Below are 13,244 nucleotides of genomic sequence, written 5' to 3'. Positions count from 1 at the left end.
TTGGACTGGCACCCTAGGAACCCTGTGGACAGAGAACAATGAAGCTAGAACTGTAGCAAGCAAGAAGGAAGGAAGCTCATTTAATGTTTTATTTTCTTTAGGGGTCAGTGGAGTCCAGTAATAAGTCCCAGGGATGGAGGTCAGCCCAGGATAAGGCAAGTCTGGGAGGAGGCCCAGCCTGCCCTACAACAGCCCTGGGGCTCAGAACAGGTGGTGAGCCTGGCATGGCTGGCTGCTGGGCAGCAGGCTGGGCCAACTGGAGAATGTGGAAGAATGAGTCCATGCCCCCCTCAGCCATCCCCAAGTTTACACACGGGCACCACAGCCCTACTAGGCCAACCCTCTGTGAGTCAGGAATCATCCCTGCCCAGGAAGAGGCAACAGTTTGAATTCATGGAAAGTGAACCAGAGGAGGTAGCCGGCACTGCCCAAGGTAGTGACCCTTTGCAGTGTGAGAAACCGTGGTGAGGTAGGTTGGGCAGGCTTTCTCCTCCCCCTAAAGGTGAGCCTTTGCTCCACAGGCAGCACCTGGCAGAGTGGAAGGGCGAGGTGCCAGAACTGATGCTTCTCCAGCAGGCAAGAGTGGGGTAAATGGGACCGTGGGCTGGTCCATCACTCAGAAATGGGGTCTTGAAGTTGCAAGTGGCACAGGATGAAGTGGGAATATGTGGTGTGACCCCGTTACCCAGACAACCAGTACCAGCCTCCACCTAGCCACCCCAAGTGTGTTCTGCCTCAGCTTCCTGACAAACCCCTTGTACAAACCCCTAGCCCCTTGTACAATGCCCTCCAGGGTAAGGCTCCTGGAGGAGAGGGCCCCGCTCCAAGTCATCCTCACTTAAGGGTATAATAGTTTGTGGGCACAAAGGGCATCTTGCTGACCATGGCCATCTGCTGCTTTCGCCGCACCTCTACCAGCAGCAGGGTACCTGGCCGACTGTACTCATAGGGCACATAACCCATCGCCACATTCTTCTTTAGGCAGGGTGAGGGGCAGCCACTGGTCACAGCACCTGTCCAGGCAGACACCATGTGTCAACACCACCCTGCCAGCCCAGGGTCCCCACCCTCCTAGGGAAGAGACAAGGGCTCTCCAACTTCCCTGGTCAACCTACCAAGCACGGTACCCTCCGTACTCAGGATGGGGTTGTGCGCCCGCACAGGAGCCCCCTCACACGTTAACCCCACACGCCTCCGCTGCACCTTGCCCTTCAGCTGGGGAACAATGACTGAGGCTCCTGGGAAGTCCATGGCAGCTCGGCGGCGCTTCCCTGGAACATGACACATCAGATTTAAGCCAGAGTCCGTAGGACCCCTGACTACAGGAGGTCCTAGTGACAAGGAACCCAAGTGACATCTATCCAGCATCAAGGCCCCTTCGCTCAGGCTGCCCCTAGACCCCATTCCTCCCCTGCAGTGCAGTCAGCCATCCACCTACTGACCCCTGGTCTTGGAGGCCATGCTCCCCACCTCAGCTTGCTGAGGGTCCTCAGTATCTATTGGGCAAAGCCACTGTGGTATCTTCAGGAAATGAAGGCTCAGGGAGGCTGTGCCACTTGCTCCAGGCTACACAACCTTGGAAGCAGTCCTGGGTTGGCTGGTCTCATCAAGGGTCACTCCAGCCTTCAGGATCCCCTCCCTGAGTGCTAGCCCAGCTTACCCAATGTCCAACTGAGGCTGCCTTCCACAGGTGTGGTGTGCTCATCAATGTCGTTCCCATACAGGCAGAGGCCTGCCTCCAGGCGCAGGCTGTCCCGGGCCGCCAGACCTGCCAGCTTCACCTCTGGGTTTTCCAACAGAGCTGTTGCCAGGCGGACTGCCTCAGCGGCGAGCACCGAGATCTGCAAGGGACACCAGGGAGCAGATGGGCTGCTGGCCCCAGAGTCCTATGCCCTGCACTACCCTGTGCCCACTTCTTGACAAACCTCCACACCATCCTCTCCTGTGTAGCCACAGCGGGTCACACGGCAGCCAGACACGCCAAACACCTCCATCACAGCACTGGTCATGAAGGGCAGTTTCCTCAGATCATCTGCCACGCCAGCCTGTAGCACCTGGGCCGCAGTGGGGCCTGGGCCCAGGGAGCCAATAACCAAGTGTCCAGGTCCTGGTGCCCCAGAAAGCTGGATCACAGCCCTTAGGGACCAGAACAAGCCCTGAGCAAGCCCCACTCTGCAGGTGGGAGAAGATGCTCTTGCCCACAGCCCATGGAGCCTTGTGGCAGGTAGAAGGAGGGCATGATACCAAACTTAGAATTATGGTGCACCATCCTCACCTTCCCCCGGCATGGCCTCTCTGCCAAGCAGTAGAGGAAACCTGGAAGGCAAAGTTCAGCTCCAAACCCAGCCTGGCCCACTTACCTTGCAGGGCTAGCAAGGCATTATCCATCACCTCCAGGCCCACATCGTTGCCCATGTTCTGAAGCTCCCTAACCTTGTCCTGAAAGGAAAGAAATACCACATTTGCTCTGGGACCCCTTACTGAGCACCTGGTGCTGCAAAGCTCGGCAGAGTAGGCTGGTTCCCGTCTTAACAAGGTCATATAACTACTAAGTGGTAGGGATGACTCATGCCCAGGTCTGCCAGCTCTAACACCAGGCTCCAGCCTTCCATCCGCACCAGAGGATCCTCACTTAGGGGCCAGGATCAGCTTCACCTCCCCACCTCCCCCACTTCCCCACCACTGAAACTTAGCATGCTCCAGGGAGGACCCGCTCTGGCCCACTGTTCTTTCAAAGAGCCATTGTCTGAGCTCCTTATCCATTCCAGGTCTGTCCTGGAAAACAAGGATGCTGCTCTGTGAACAAGGAGGACAGGGTACCTGGGACACAGAGGGGCTATACCTGCATGAGGGTCAGGTCCTTTTCCCAGCAGCCAGCATTGGACACCACATACAGGTGTCCCTCAGAGGTGTTGGTCACAATCAAGTCATCTAAGATGCCGCCAGCCTCATTGGTAAACAGCGACAGTGTTCCCTAGCATCAAAGTGGAGCATCATTGCCTTCAGGTCCAAGAGGCCAAGGTCAAGTGTGAGTCAAACACGCCCCTGGGCCCACTCAGCCACCACAAACTCATGAACCCTCGTGAATAGAGCTGAGGGGTGGTGGCAGTGCAAGAAGCAAGGCTGGGTCAGCCCAGGCCCCTGCACAAGCCCAGGGTTTTTGATCCTAATACACTGAGAAAGGTTTCACCTCTTCCCCACCTTGGGGGACACCTCCCTGATCTGGTGGGGCCTCTGCACCCCTCCCCATTTAGTACAGAGAGCCCCTCTCACACTTAACCCACCATACCTAGGACTTGATGCTTCGTCCCACCCAGACCTAGGACAACTCAGTCTGTGCTCCAAACCCCAGGACAGAAGCTTCAAAGTCTATGGGAATTCCCTGGTGGTCCAGTGGTTAGGACTCGGCACTTTCACTGCTGAGGGTGAGGGTTCAATCCCTGGTTGGGGAACTAAAATCCAGCATGGCCAAAAAAAAAAAGAAGCAGCAGCAGCTTCAAAGTCTATCTTGATGACCCCATGTGCTCCACAACAACCCTCTATAACACTGAGGTTGGCTGGCCTCAGCCTCCCCACTGGATGGACAGTATAAGAAGAGCCTGAGGTTAAGAGGTCACATGAATCACCTGGGGATCTTGTGCTCGTTTACAGACTACACTTTCGTTTTTCTTTGGCCGCACAGCTTGTGGGATCTTAGTTCCCCAACCAGGGATTGAACCCAGGCCCTTGGCAGTGAGGGCACAGAGTCCTAATCCTAATCACTGGACCGCCAGGGAATTCCCAGGACTACAATTTAAATTGCAAGGGGTTAAGCAGCATGGAAGTCACAGAACAGGAAGTGAACCTGGGTTTCTGGCCTTCCGGCTTGATGTGGTGGGGATGGGATAGGACCCTCCCTGCAGATGGCTGGGTGTCTGGACATGACTCAGGGACTCTGTCCCCCAAGAACGAAAGCCCTGAGAAACTGTGTCTGATCCATCTCTGTGCCCCCAGGCCCGAAGCAGGGACTCAGACTGGTTTGCTGGCTTATGACTAAGAACACTCATTGAGCAGAAATAAAAGAGAGGCCCACCTGGTTTGGCTTTAGCTCTGCAATATCTCCAACCACTAGACTTTCCATCAGCTTCACCCGGTCATGGCCAAATATCTTGGTCTGGGAAAGAGATCAAAAAGCCTCTGGAAAGCCACGGGGCTAGGAGGCATCCTCCCTGCCACCCACAGCACTTTCCAATCCAGCCAAAGTGCCTGACTAGTCTTTTGGTTCTGCAAGTGGCAGAAGCCCTACTTTCTGACTCCCCCACACCCGCCAATACAGAAGAGATGCACTCAGGGAGGTTAGGGAACTTGAAAGGGCCCAGCACCTTCCTGAAATACCCACTTTTCCAAACCAATACCTAGGACAGTGGATGACAATGAGTGGCAGCCCTGGAAAACCCAGGACGTTGAGGCACTCCACTAAGTGGGAGCAGGCTAGAGAGATAAGACAGGAGATGATCAAGAGACCCTCTGAGTCAGTTTACTGAGGGCCATAGTCCATTACACCCTTGAGACCTCCAACTCTTCTGAGAGGGCTGCCCTTGGAATCCAGCTCCCAGCAAAGAAAGCTGAGGGTTGCACCATTGTGGACGGAGAGGAAGCCCTGGCCTGGCAATCAGTGCACTCCCCTGGCTCACCTGCAGCATGTGGGATACGTCAAAGAGCGAGCAGTGCCGGCGTGTATGCAGGTGTGAGTCAACGTGGCTGTCCCGGTACTGCACAGGCAGATTCCAGCCTGCGAATGCCACCATCTTCCCGCCATGGGCCAGGTGGAAGTCATAGAGTGGTGTCCTGCGGAGCACGTCCTGCGGGCGGCCGGGCTCAGTGCCACCAAGGCCCCAGGCCCCAGCCTTCTTCCTCCCCCACCCTCCAAGACTGGCACCACAACCCAGCACCCTCTATCCCACCTGTGCACTACTGAGAGAACGGCGCAGGGCCGAGGGGAGCGCCTGGAGACACGAGCCCAGACGGGACATCATGCTCCCAGCCCGCTGCATTGTTGCCCGCAACGGGTGCAGCCGACGCACAGAGGCCACCACTCTGACAGGCACGCTGGGAGATGTAGTCCAAGCCCTGCTTAGATAGGTCTCTCCCCCGCCCAGGGGATCAGAAGAGGGAGTGGGCAGCCCCAAGGGCAGGCGCAGCTTTAGAGCACACAGTGCATTGACTCCCAGCTGCAGGGAAATAGCCCCGGGCGCTTCCATCTGATCAGGGCTGATTGGGTGGTTGGAGCCAGTTAAGCCACTCAGAAATAGAGCTGGGGGCTAGACCTCCCCCTGCTGACTGCCCTGCCTCCAAAGGGCCAAAGTTCTGCAAAGGGCTGAAAGGCCTGAATCACCAGTTTAGGACAATAGGAGTGTAAGGTCGCATGGGGGGAGGGTAAGGGGTGGAGAGGGCACAGGAGGGTGGAGTCAGCCCGGCAGGCAGAGTGCCACAGTAACCTGGCCTCATGTGAGGGTCTCCAGCTCTCTCGCTGGGCAAACGTAGGCAGCGGGCACAGTGATGCATTCCACAAGTATTTATTGATCTTGCTGCACACTAGGCCCTGTGCTGGGGACAGAGCTGTGCAGGAAGCAGGGTCCCTGCCATCCCAGGGACCTCCCCCCTCACTCACATACACACTGAGAGCTGCTACTCCCTGAGCACAAGACTGATCATTACCCTCTTAGCAAAAGCTGAATGGGGCTTAGTAAATGACCCTGCAGGCAGATACCACCTACAAGAACTCTGATAGGTGACATCAGAAGGTGGCCACCAAAAAGTGGCTGCCCTTCCCCTAGAAAGCTGTTGAGCCACACAAACATCCAATTTTCCAGGTCCAACACATGTTGCAGTACTGCCTCATAACAGCCTCCAGAAGAAAGCCAGGAAAAAACAGAGAGAAGCAGGGTTTTCTCATAAGGAGCAGTAGCCTGTCTTATTCAGCTGCTGGCCTGGGGTTGTAGAAAACCTCAGCCTCTTAAAAGACACCAATGAGAACCCTCACCTGGCCCCCACCACCACCACCGAGGTTGATCTCTCATCACACTGAGCGTGGCTCTTAGATGGGGGCAACTGGAAGAGGGACAAGGATGCGCTTTGGGCTCTGTCAGATGGCAGACAGGTCCCAGGACTCATTTTCAGGCCCCAGCCTTGCCCAGGGCACCCGTCCAGACCCGATGGATGGGGGCAGACCCATTTGAACACACATCCAGGAGCCAACTCAGGGACCAAGGGACTCAGGCTGCCCAAATTCCCAGCTTTGTGTGGCTCCCCAGGCAAGCAGCAGAAGAGTTTAGATAGGAATTTTCTTTTTGTGGGCATAATACAAAGGGAAAGAAGACCATTAGGGGGCGCAGAAGGAAAAACGCGGCTCCTGTTTCTCCTTCAAGCTTCCAAACTACGACTGCCAAGTTATAGCAGTCTTCCAAGGCTAGACAGAGCAGGTTCTAGTAGGTTACCCCAACCTACTACACTCAGGGTGAGGGAGCAGGCAGAAGACAGGAATGTTCATGTTGGCAGGGGAGACAGAGGGCACAGGGGGATTCTTAGGAATAGAACTGGAGTGTTTTTAGGGAGGGCGAAGGAGGAGGTTTGGGTTGCAGTCAGGTGAGGACAGAGTGTATCCCCTCCAGGAGTTCATGCTAAAGCAACACAGTGAGCCCCCAAGAATCTTGACTCTGTGAACGTGGTCCTGACAGAATGCGCATGCAGGCAACACTCGGAATGCACAGGGACAGCACTTCAGCCTCTGATGGCCCAAGCTGGGCCTGGATGGGCACGGAAGGCCAACGTCTTGACTAAGGGCCACAGCTCAAGTGTAGGAGAGCAAGTTCAGGTCATAACAGCCATCCACCTGCAATACAAAAGACCATCAGATCTGACCCACTCAGGCCAACGGGAGCCAAGCAGAGGGAAGCGATCACTCACATCAAAGCGGCCGATCCTTGTGGAGGTATGACTGGCCCGGATCATCTCTGTCAGCGCCCACATCTGCTGTACCTCGGATGATACCCTGCTGGGGTCTGGGAGACCCTGCTCCAGAAGGAGGGGTCAGTGGCCATGGGTCTCTCCCCAGCAGTGCCCTTATAACTCCAGATAGGCCAAGTTGGGCTATGGGGCCCTCCAGCTGACATTCCCAGATGACTTGTGAAACATGAGGATGGGGCCTGATGTGGAGTAGGTGGCCCGGCCCCACACAGAGATGCCTCAAATCCCAGGAGGAAGGTGCACAGAGTGAACGAAGGTCCCTGGGTCCAGCCCCAGACTCTTGCAGAAAGGGGTCCCCTTGGGCCTGTGCTGGACACCAGAGCTGTTCGCACATGGTTCTTAGCCAGGGTAAGGGCTTACCTCAAGAAGGGGAGCAGGCTGCTCACAAGGCACTGGGTGCGAGAGCCACTTGGGGAAGGTCATGGAAGGGCTCTGCAAAGCAAAGGCATACTGCCCTGAGGCGGGCAGAGTAGGAGAGACCTGGAACCAGATCCCAAGGTCCTGAAGGCAGAGAGAAGGGCCCCTGAGCCCCAGAAACTGGGAAAATCCCGTTTAGGTCCCAGGGGCAGAAGACTACCTAAGCTCTTCTGCTATGCAGAAGGAAGCCCCACGAAGACAAGGAGCAGAAGTATATCTGGGTACCTGAATGTTCCAGATCTGAAAAAGGCAGGTAGCCCCAAAGGTCAGGGGATATGGGGACGTGGCCTCACCTCTTATCATGAACTTCCAGCATTCCCACCTGGCTAACTTCCATGAAGGACTCCTTCTGAGTCTCCCCATCCTTACCCATCCACTCCCACCTGTACCCCCAGGCCTCCCAGCCATAGCTAGGAGCCTCCTGGAGAAAGGGCCAGCAAACAGCTCTGAGCTAGTCACTTACCTTTGGTCCCTGTTTGTAGATCTGCAGCTCCTCCACCGTGAAAGACAACCACAGTGGTGATGGCTGTCGCAGAATCAGGCGTAGTTCCAGTACTTTGCCCATGTCACACAGCATCTGACACATACACACAAGGACCCACCGAGGCCCCAGCTCACTGCCCAGGAGCCAACCAGCAATGAGCCAAGGTGCTTCCTCCCCAGGCCTTTGAGAAGGAAACAGTAGTTCCTCCAAGGCACTTGCCCAAGAACCACAATTCAGGCCAACCTTGCCTGCCCCTCTTCCCTCATGGTATCCTGGCCCAATCCCCAGGCCTCTTGTGAGCCCTCATCTGGGCTGCCCTGGCCATGCTGAGTCCCAGCTGACCTGGTGCTTGAACAGCGATACATACTCCTGAGCTCCCTCCTCACTGTGTGGGTCAGGCATCAGGCAGTAGTCCCGAAGGCAGGTCATCCACTTGGCTGGAGTGTGTGTTGAGGTGTGCTGGCGAACACGGATGGTCAGAAAGGCTGTGTAGTAATTCTTAAACATGATCTCCTGCAACTAGGGCACACACAACCCACCACAACAAATCACACCTAGGCCCCGGGCCTGATGGGTTCAAAAGCACCAGCTCTTCCTCCACTTAGGAATGTACTCTTCTACCAATCTAACAATATCAACAAGAATTCACTGGGGCCCAAAGAGATTTTGCCTTCCTAGAACTCACAGTCTAAATGAGCACGTCATGCAAACCATGACCTCGGATCTTGCTGCATGTCCAAGATGCTGGGAGTGGTCAGAGCCCTAACTCTAGATGAATCAGAAAATGTACAGATGAGTTCATCAAGTGGACCATGAAAGGTAGAAACTGTAAAGTAGCATAAACAAAGGAACACCAAGGGGTGACAGGACCTGGCATACCCCTGGAACAGAGAGTGGTTCAGCCTAGCTAAAGCAGTTCTCATCACTGGATACTCATCAGAATTACTCAAGGAGGGAATTCCCTGGTGGTCCAGTGGTTAGGACTCGGTGCTTTCACTGCCAGGACGCAGGGTTCGATCCCTGGTCGGGGAACTAAGATCCCACCTTGGTGAGGCCAAAAAAACCCAAAACAACAGCAAAAAACAGAATTACTCAAGGAAAATTTTTTTTTTAATATAAGTGTACAGGCTCCACCCCAGACCTACTGAATCAGATTTCCAGGGTTGGACCCTGTAATGAAGTCTCCCAGCTTAGAGTAAGCAACAGCTTGGGGTAGAACCACACACTACAGGACAAAATGCCTGGGGCCGAGAGGCAAGTAGGGCAAAGACACAGAGTGGCTCTGAATGCCAGGCCATTAGAAAGTGGACTCTGTCCTCTGTGTTGAGGTCTTGCAGTGTCCAGTCACCCTGCCAGCAGATGTGGAAGGGCAACTGGAGACTGGAAACTGGAGCCACTGGGAAGACCCTGATGAGGGATGATTTGAACCTGACCTCCAGCAGGGACTGTAGGAATGGGCAGGAGGCAGGTTTGGGGGTAACTCATTGTCTAATGATACCCAGTCAGTGGCCAGGGACAAAACGACCTCTCACCTCTATTAGGTTCAAAACTGTATTTCCAGCACCTAGCCTACTATCTCGGCACTTCCGTGTCAGCGCCATTCTGGGCATTGGGGAGAGACGTTGAAGAGAACAGAAGAGGAAGCTGCATTCTAGTAACTGTGTGTTAACTGAAGGAATAAATAAATGTTTAACTGATTCATTTGGGCGAGGTACTGCAGAGGCTTTCAGTAAACGATTAAATGGCTGGGACACGCCCGAGTTCCCAGATAAGCCCCGCCCAGGAGCCCCGGTCGCGCCCACTTCCTTGCTCACCTCGAAGGGCGCGACGCTGGGGAAGGTGACATCGATGACCAGCACGCCAGGCCGGCCTTGGGAGGTCCGCACGTCGCCCACCTGCAGGGCCACGGTACCTTTCACATGACAAGGTACCGACACGCGGGACATGGTGGCAGCGGCCGCGACCAAGTAAGACCAATGGTCTTTCCCGGCGTCCCCAGCCGGGCCCCAAGAACTACAACTCCCGAGAGGGCTCGCGCTCGGCCATCCCAGCCAATCACCGATGCTCGGGGCGGGCCCGGATTCGGAAGTGCCTGCGGAAGTGCTCCTTCAGCCAATCACCGAGCGTGCCTTAGAGAGCCACCAGGGACCATGCCCAGAAACGGCCTAGCCGTTCTGGATCCAGTTAGTGCTGAGCCTTATAGGTGCCCTGAAGTCTCAGTCGGTTACTTCCTCTGTGCAGGGCGGGCGTCAGTTAAAGCGCATAAAGCCATGACCATGAATGAGCATAGTGTCTGGACGACACTGGTTGCAAAAATAGATATTAACCCTTTTTTTACGTACGCGAAGGATTTGAAGAGATAACTCACAAGAAAAGATAAATAGCCAATATGCCCATGAAAAGATGCTTAACATTATTATTCATCAAGGAAATACAAATTAGAACCCCACACACCCACTAAACAGACTAAAATTAAAAACTGACAAAACTGTGGAACGCTCATGCGTTGATAATTTCCTGCCACTTTGAAAAGCAGTTTGGCCATTCTTTAAGAACTAAATTTATACTTAAAACATGATCCAGCCATTGCACTCCTAAGTATTTACCCAAGAGAAATGAAAGCATATGTCCATCCAAGGACTTTATTCGTAATAGCCAAAATTTGGAAATAATCTAGGTGTCCAACAGATGAATAAATGAACAGATTAGCTAGTTGTGGTGTATCCACACAATGAAATACTACTCAACAGTAAAAAGAAATGAATGAATCCACAGGCTATCAATAGATGAATGGGTAAACAAAGTGTAATTACACAAAATGAAATTATTCAGCCTTAAAAAGGAATGAAATTCTGGCACATGCTTCAACAAGGATAAACATTGAAAATATTACACTTAGTGAAAAAAGCCAGACATAGAAGAAAAAATATTATATGATTCCACAAATGTGAGGTACCTAGAAGAGGCAAATTCATTGAGACAGAAAGTTGAATAGAGGTTGCCAGGGTCTGGGGAGGGGGAAGTAGAGAGTTATTGTTTGACAAGTACAGAGTTTCAGTTCAGGATGGATGAAAAAAAAATCTGGAAATAGTGGTGATGATTACAAAGCACTATGAATGTACTTAAGGCCAATGAATGATATATACACTTAAAATGAGTAAATGGTAAATTTTATGTCATGTATGTTTTACCACAATAAAAAACAAACAAATGAACAACTGACATACACAATACCAACACTGGATTTCAAATGCACTATGTTAAGCAAAAGAAGTCAGACCCAAGTGAGTTCATATGGTGTGGTTCCACTTACATGAAATTCTAGAAAAGTCAAAACTAATATAGAGTAATATAAATCAGAACAGTTTTCCCTGGTGCCAAGGGTGACTGTGAAGAAGTACAGGGGAATATTTTGGGGTGACAGAAAGGTTCTATGATGTGATAGGCTGGTAGTTATATTTGTCTAGACATTTGTCAAAGTTCATTAAACAATGCTTAAGATGTGTGCATTTTATTGTATCTAAATTATACCTCAATTGGGAATTCCCTGGCAGTCCAGTGGTTAGGACTCTGTGCTTTCATTGCTGAGGGCATGGGTTCAATCCCTGGTCAGGGAATTAGGATCTCACAGGCCGCACAGAGTGGACAAAATAAATAAGTAAATAAAAATTGGTAAAAAAAAATATATATATATATATATACACACACACACCTCAATAAAGAAATTAAAAAATAATAAAACAAAATAAATTATTCCTCAATAAACATGATTTTTAAAGAAAAAAATTAAACATCATATTTATTATCATCATCATCCTTCCAGATACTTGTGGAAACAATGCCTCAGAAATTGTCAGTTAAGCCTGTTTTATGGATAACAAAGCTGAGGCCAGATGTGGGCCAGTGATTTCCCAAGTCAAGAAAGCAATATGAAGTAGAGCTGGAAACAGAGCCTCTTTTGGACTCCTACCTCATAGGTCAGAACCCTCCAGGCAACAGTCATCTTTGGTGACCTGTGCCTTCTCTGTGTGAGGGGCTCCAGAGGCACAGGCCCAGTGTAGCTCATAGGATTCTCATAATGTGACATCAAACAGACACAAAACCAGGATTCCAAGCCAGCCCAAGGAACAGCCTGGAGGAGCTAAGCCTTCCCAGCCCAGACCTGGAGACCTCCAGTGACAGAAAACTTTCCCTGTCTCATCATAATTTGTAACCTGTGGCTTCTGGACTGGTCATTGTTATCTCCATTTTGTTTTTTGCTTTTTGTTTTTTAATAAATTTATTTATTTTTGGCTGCATTGGGTCTTTATTACTGCGTGCGGGCTTTTCTCTAGTTGCGGCAAGCAGGCGCTACTCTTCGTTGCAGTGCATGGGCTTCTCATTGCGGTGGCTTCTCTTGTTGCAGAGCACAGGCTCTGGGCGCACGGGCTTCAGTAGTTGTGGCACGCGGGCTCAGTAGTTGTGGCTCATGGGTTCTAGAGCGCAGGCTCAGTAGTTGTGGCACACAGGCTTAGTTGCTCTGCGGCATGTGAGATCGTCCTGGACCAGGGCTCGAACATGTGTCTCCTGCACTGGCAGACAGATTCTTTTTTTTTTCTGACATCTTTATTGGAGTATAATTGCTTTACAACGTTGTATTAGTTTCTGATGTACAGCAAAGTGAATCAGCTATACATATACATATATCTCCATATCCCCTCCCTCTTGCATCTCCCTCCCACCCCTCTAGGTGGTCACAAAGCACCGAGCTGATTTCCCTGTGCTATGTGGCTGCTTCCCATTAGCTATCTATTTTACATTTGGTAGTGTATATATGTCAATGCCACTATCTCACTTCGTCCCAGTTTACTTCCCCCTCACTGTGTTCTCAAGGGCATGAGGATTCTTAACCACTGTGCCACCAGGAAGCCTGCTATCTCCATTTTGACTCAGACTAATGATTCATTGCCTGGGTCCCTCCAGATTCCTGAGGGTTTCCCTTTTAGGGAGCCACCCACCCCCCCATACTGGAGCAGAGGTTTCCCTAAATCCCAGAGGACTATAGCCCTCCTGAGAATCAGGTGGATACAGACAGGTTTTGGTCTTCAGGCCTCAGCTCTGAGAGCAGACACAGACCCATGTGGCCCCTCATTGCAGATGAGTCTCAATATTGAAACAGGAGGGAAGGGTGGAGGGCACAACCTTTGAAAGAATGACATAGCCCGAGGACATAACATAAACTCATTAGAACCAAATGGGTCCAAGATGGCAGACAAGTCAACTTCCACTAGACCTTGAGCGTCAGTATACAACTCATTGTAACACATCAGTAAGCTAACTGACACACCCACAGAGCCAT

The 13,244-nt window shown here is 52.0% G+C and overlaps 2 protein-coding genes across 6 annotated transcripts; both read right to left on the bottom strand.

The window, feature by feature from the left end:
- Positions 1 to 75: 75 nt before the first annotated feature.
- Positions 76 to 5,395, bottom strand: AMT (aminomethyltransferase). Of its 2 annotated transcripts, XM_060161873.1 has the most exons (9): positions 4,944 to 5,395; positions 4,674 to 4,841; positions 4,073 to 4,153; positions 2,843 to 2,974; positions 2,361 to 2,439; positions 1,926 to 2,071; positions 1,661 to 1,841; positions 1,116 to 1,271; positions 76 to 1,013 (listed from the first exon to the last, which is right to left on the bottom strand). In XM_060161873.1, the coding sequence occupies exons 1-9, from the start codon at positions 5,238 to 5,240 to the stop codon at positions 835 to 837; spliced, it is 1,419 nt and encodes a 472-aa protein (XP_060017856.1). In that variant the 5' UTR covers positions 5,241 to 5,395; the 3' UTR covers positions 76 to 834. The 2 variants fall into 2 exon arrangements, with proteins under 2 accessions (XP_060017856.1, XP_060017857.1); XM_060161874.1 differs by lacking the exon at positions 1,116 to 1,271.
- Positions 5,396 to 5,539: 144 nt separating this feature from the next.
- NICN1 (nicolin 1, tubulin polyglutamylase complex subunit) lies at positions 5,540 to 9,901 on the bottom strand. 4 transcript variants are annotated; one of them, XM_060161876.1, is made up of 7 exons: positions 9,721 to 9,901; positions 9,439 to 9,508; positions 8,249 to 8,425; positions 7,886 to 7,999; positions 7,366 to 7,437; positions 6,946 to 7,050; positions 5,540 to 6,871 (listed from the first exon to the last, which is right to left on the bottom strand). In XM_060161876.1, exons 1-7 carry the CDS (start codon positions 9,750 to 9,752, stop codon positions 6,830 to 6,832), a joined length of 612 nt encoding a protein of 203 aa, XP_060017859.1. In that variant the 5' UTR covers positions 9,753 to 9,901; the 3' UTR covers positions 5,540 to 6,829. The 4 variants fall into 4 exon arrangements, with proteins under 4 accessions (XP_060017859.1, XP_060017860.1, XP_060017858.1 ...); XM_060161877.1 differs by having other exon boundaries at positions 9,439 to 9,575; positions 9,721 to 9,844; XM_060161875.1 differs by lacking the exon at positions 9,439 to 9,508.
- Between the last annotated feature and the right edge of the window lie 3,343 nt (positions 9,902 to 13,244).

Source organism: Lagenorhynchus albirostris, chromosome 10 (assembly GCF_949774975.1).
Source record: "Lagenorhynchus albirostris chromosome 10, mLagAlb1.1, whole genome shotgun sequence".
In the NCBI taxonomy this organism is placed as follows: Eukaryota; Metazoa; Chordata; class Mammalia; order Artiodactyla; family Delphinidae; genus Lagenorhynchus; species Lagenorhynchus albirostris.
The sequence above is the reverse complement of the archived record's forward strand: the minus strand, read 5'-3'. Positions and strand labels throughout refer to the sequence as shown.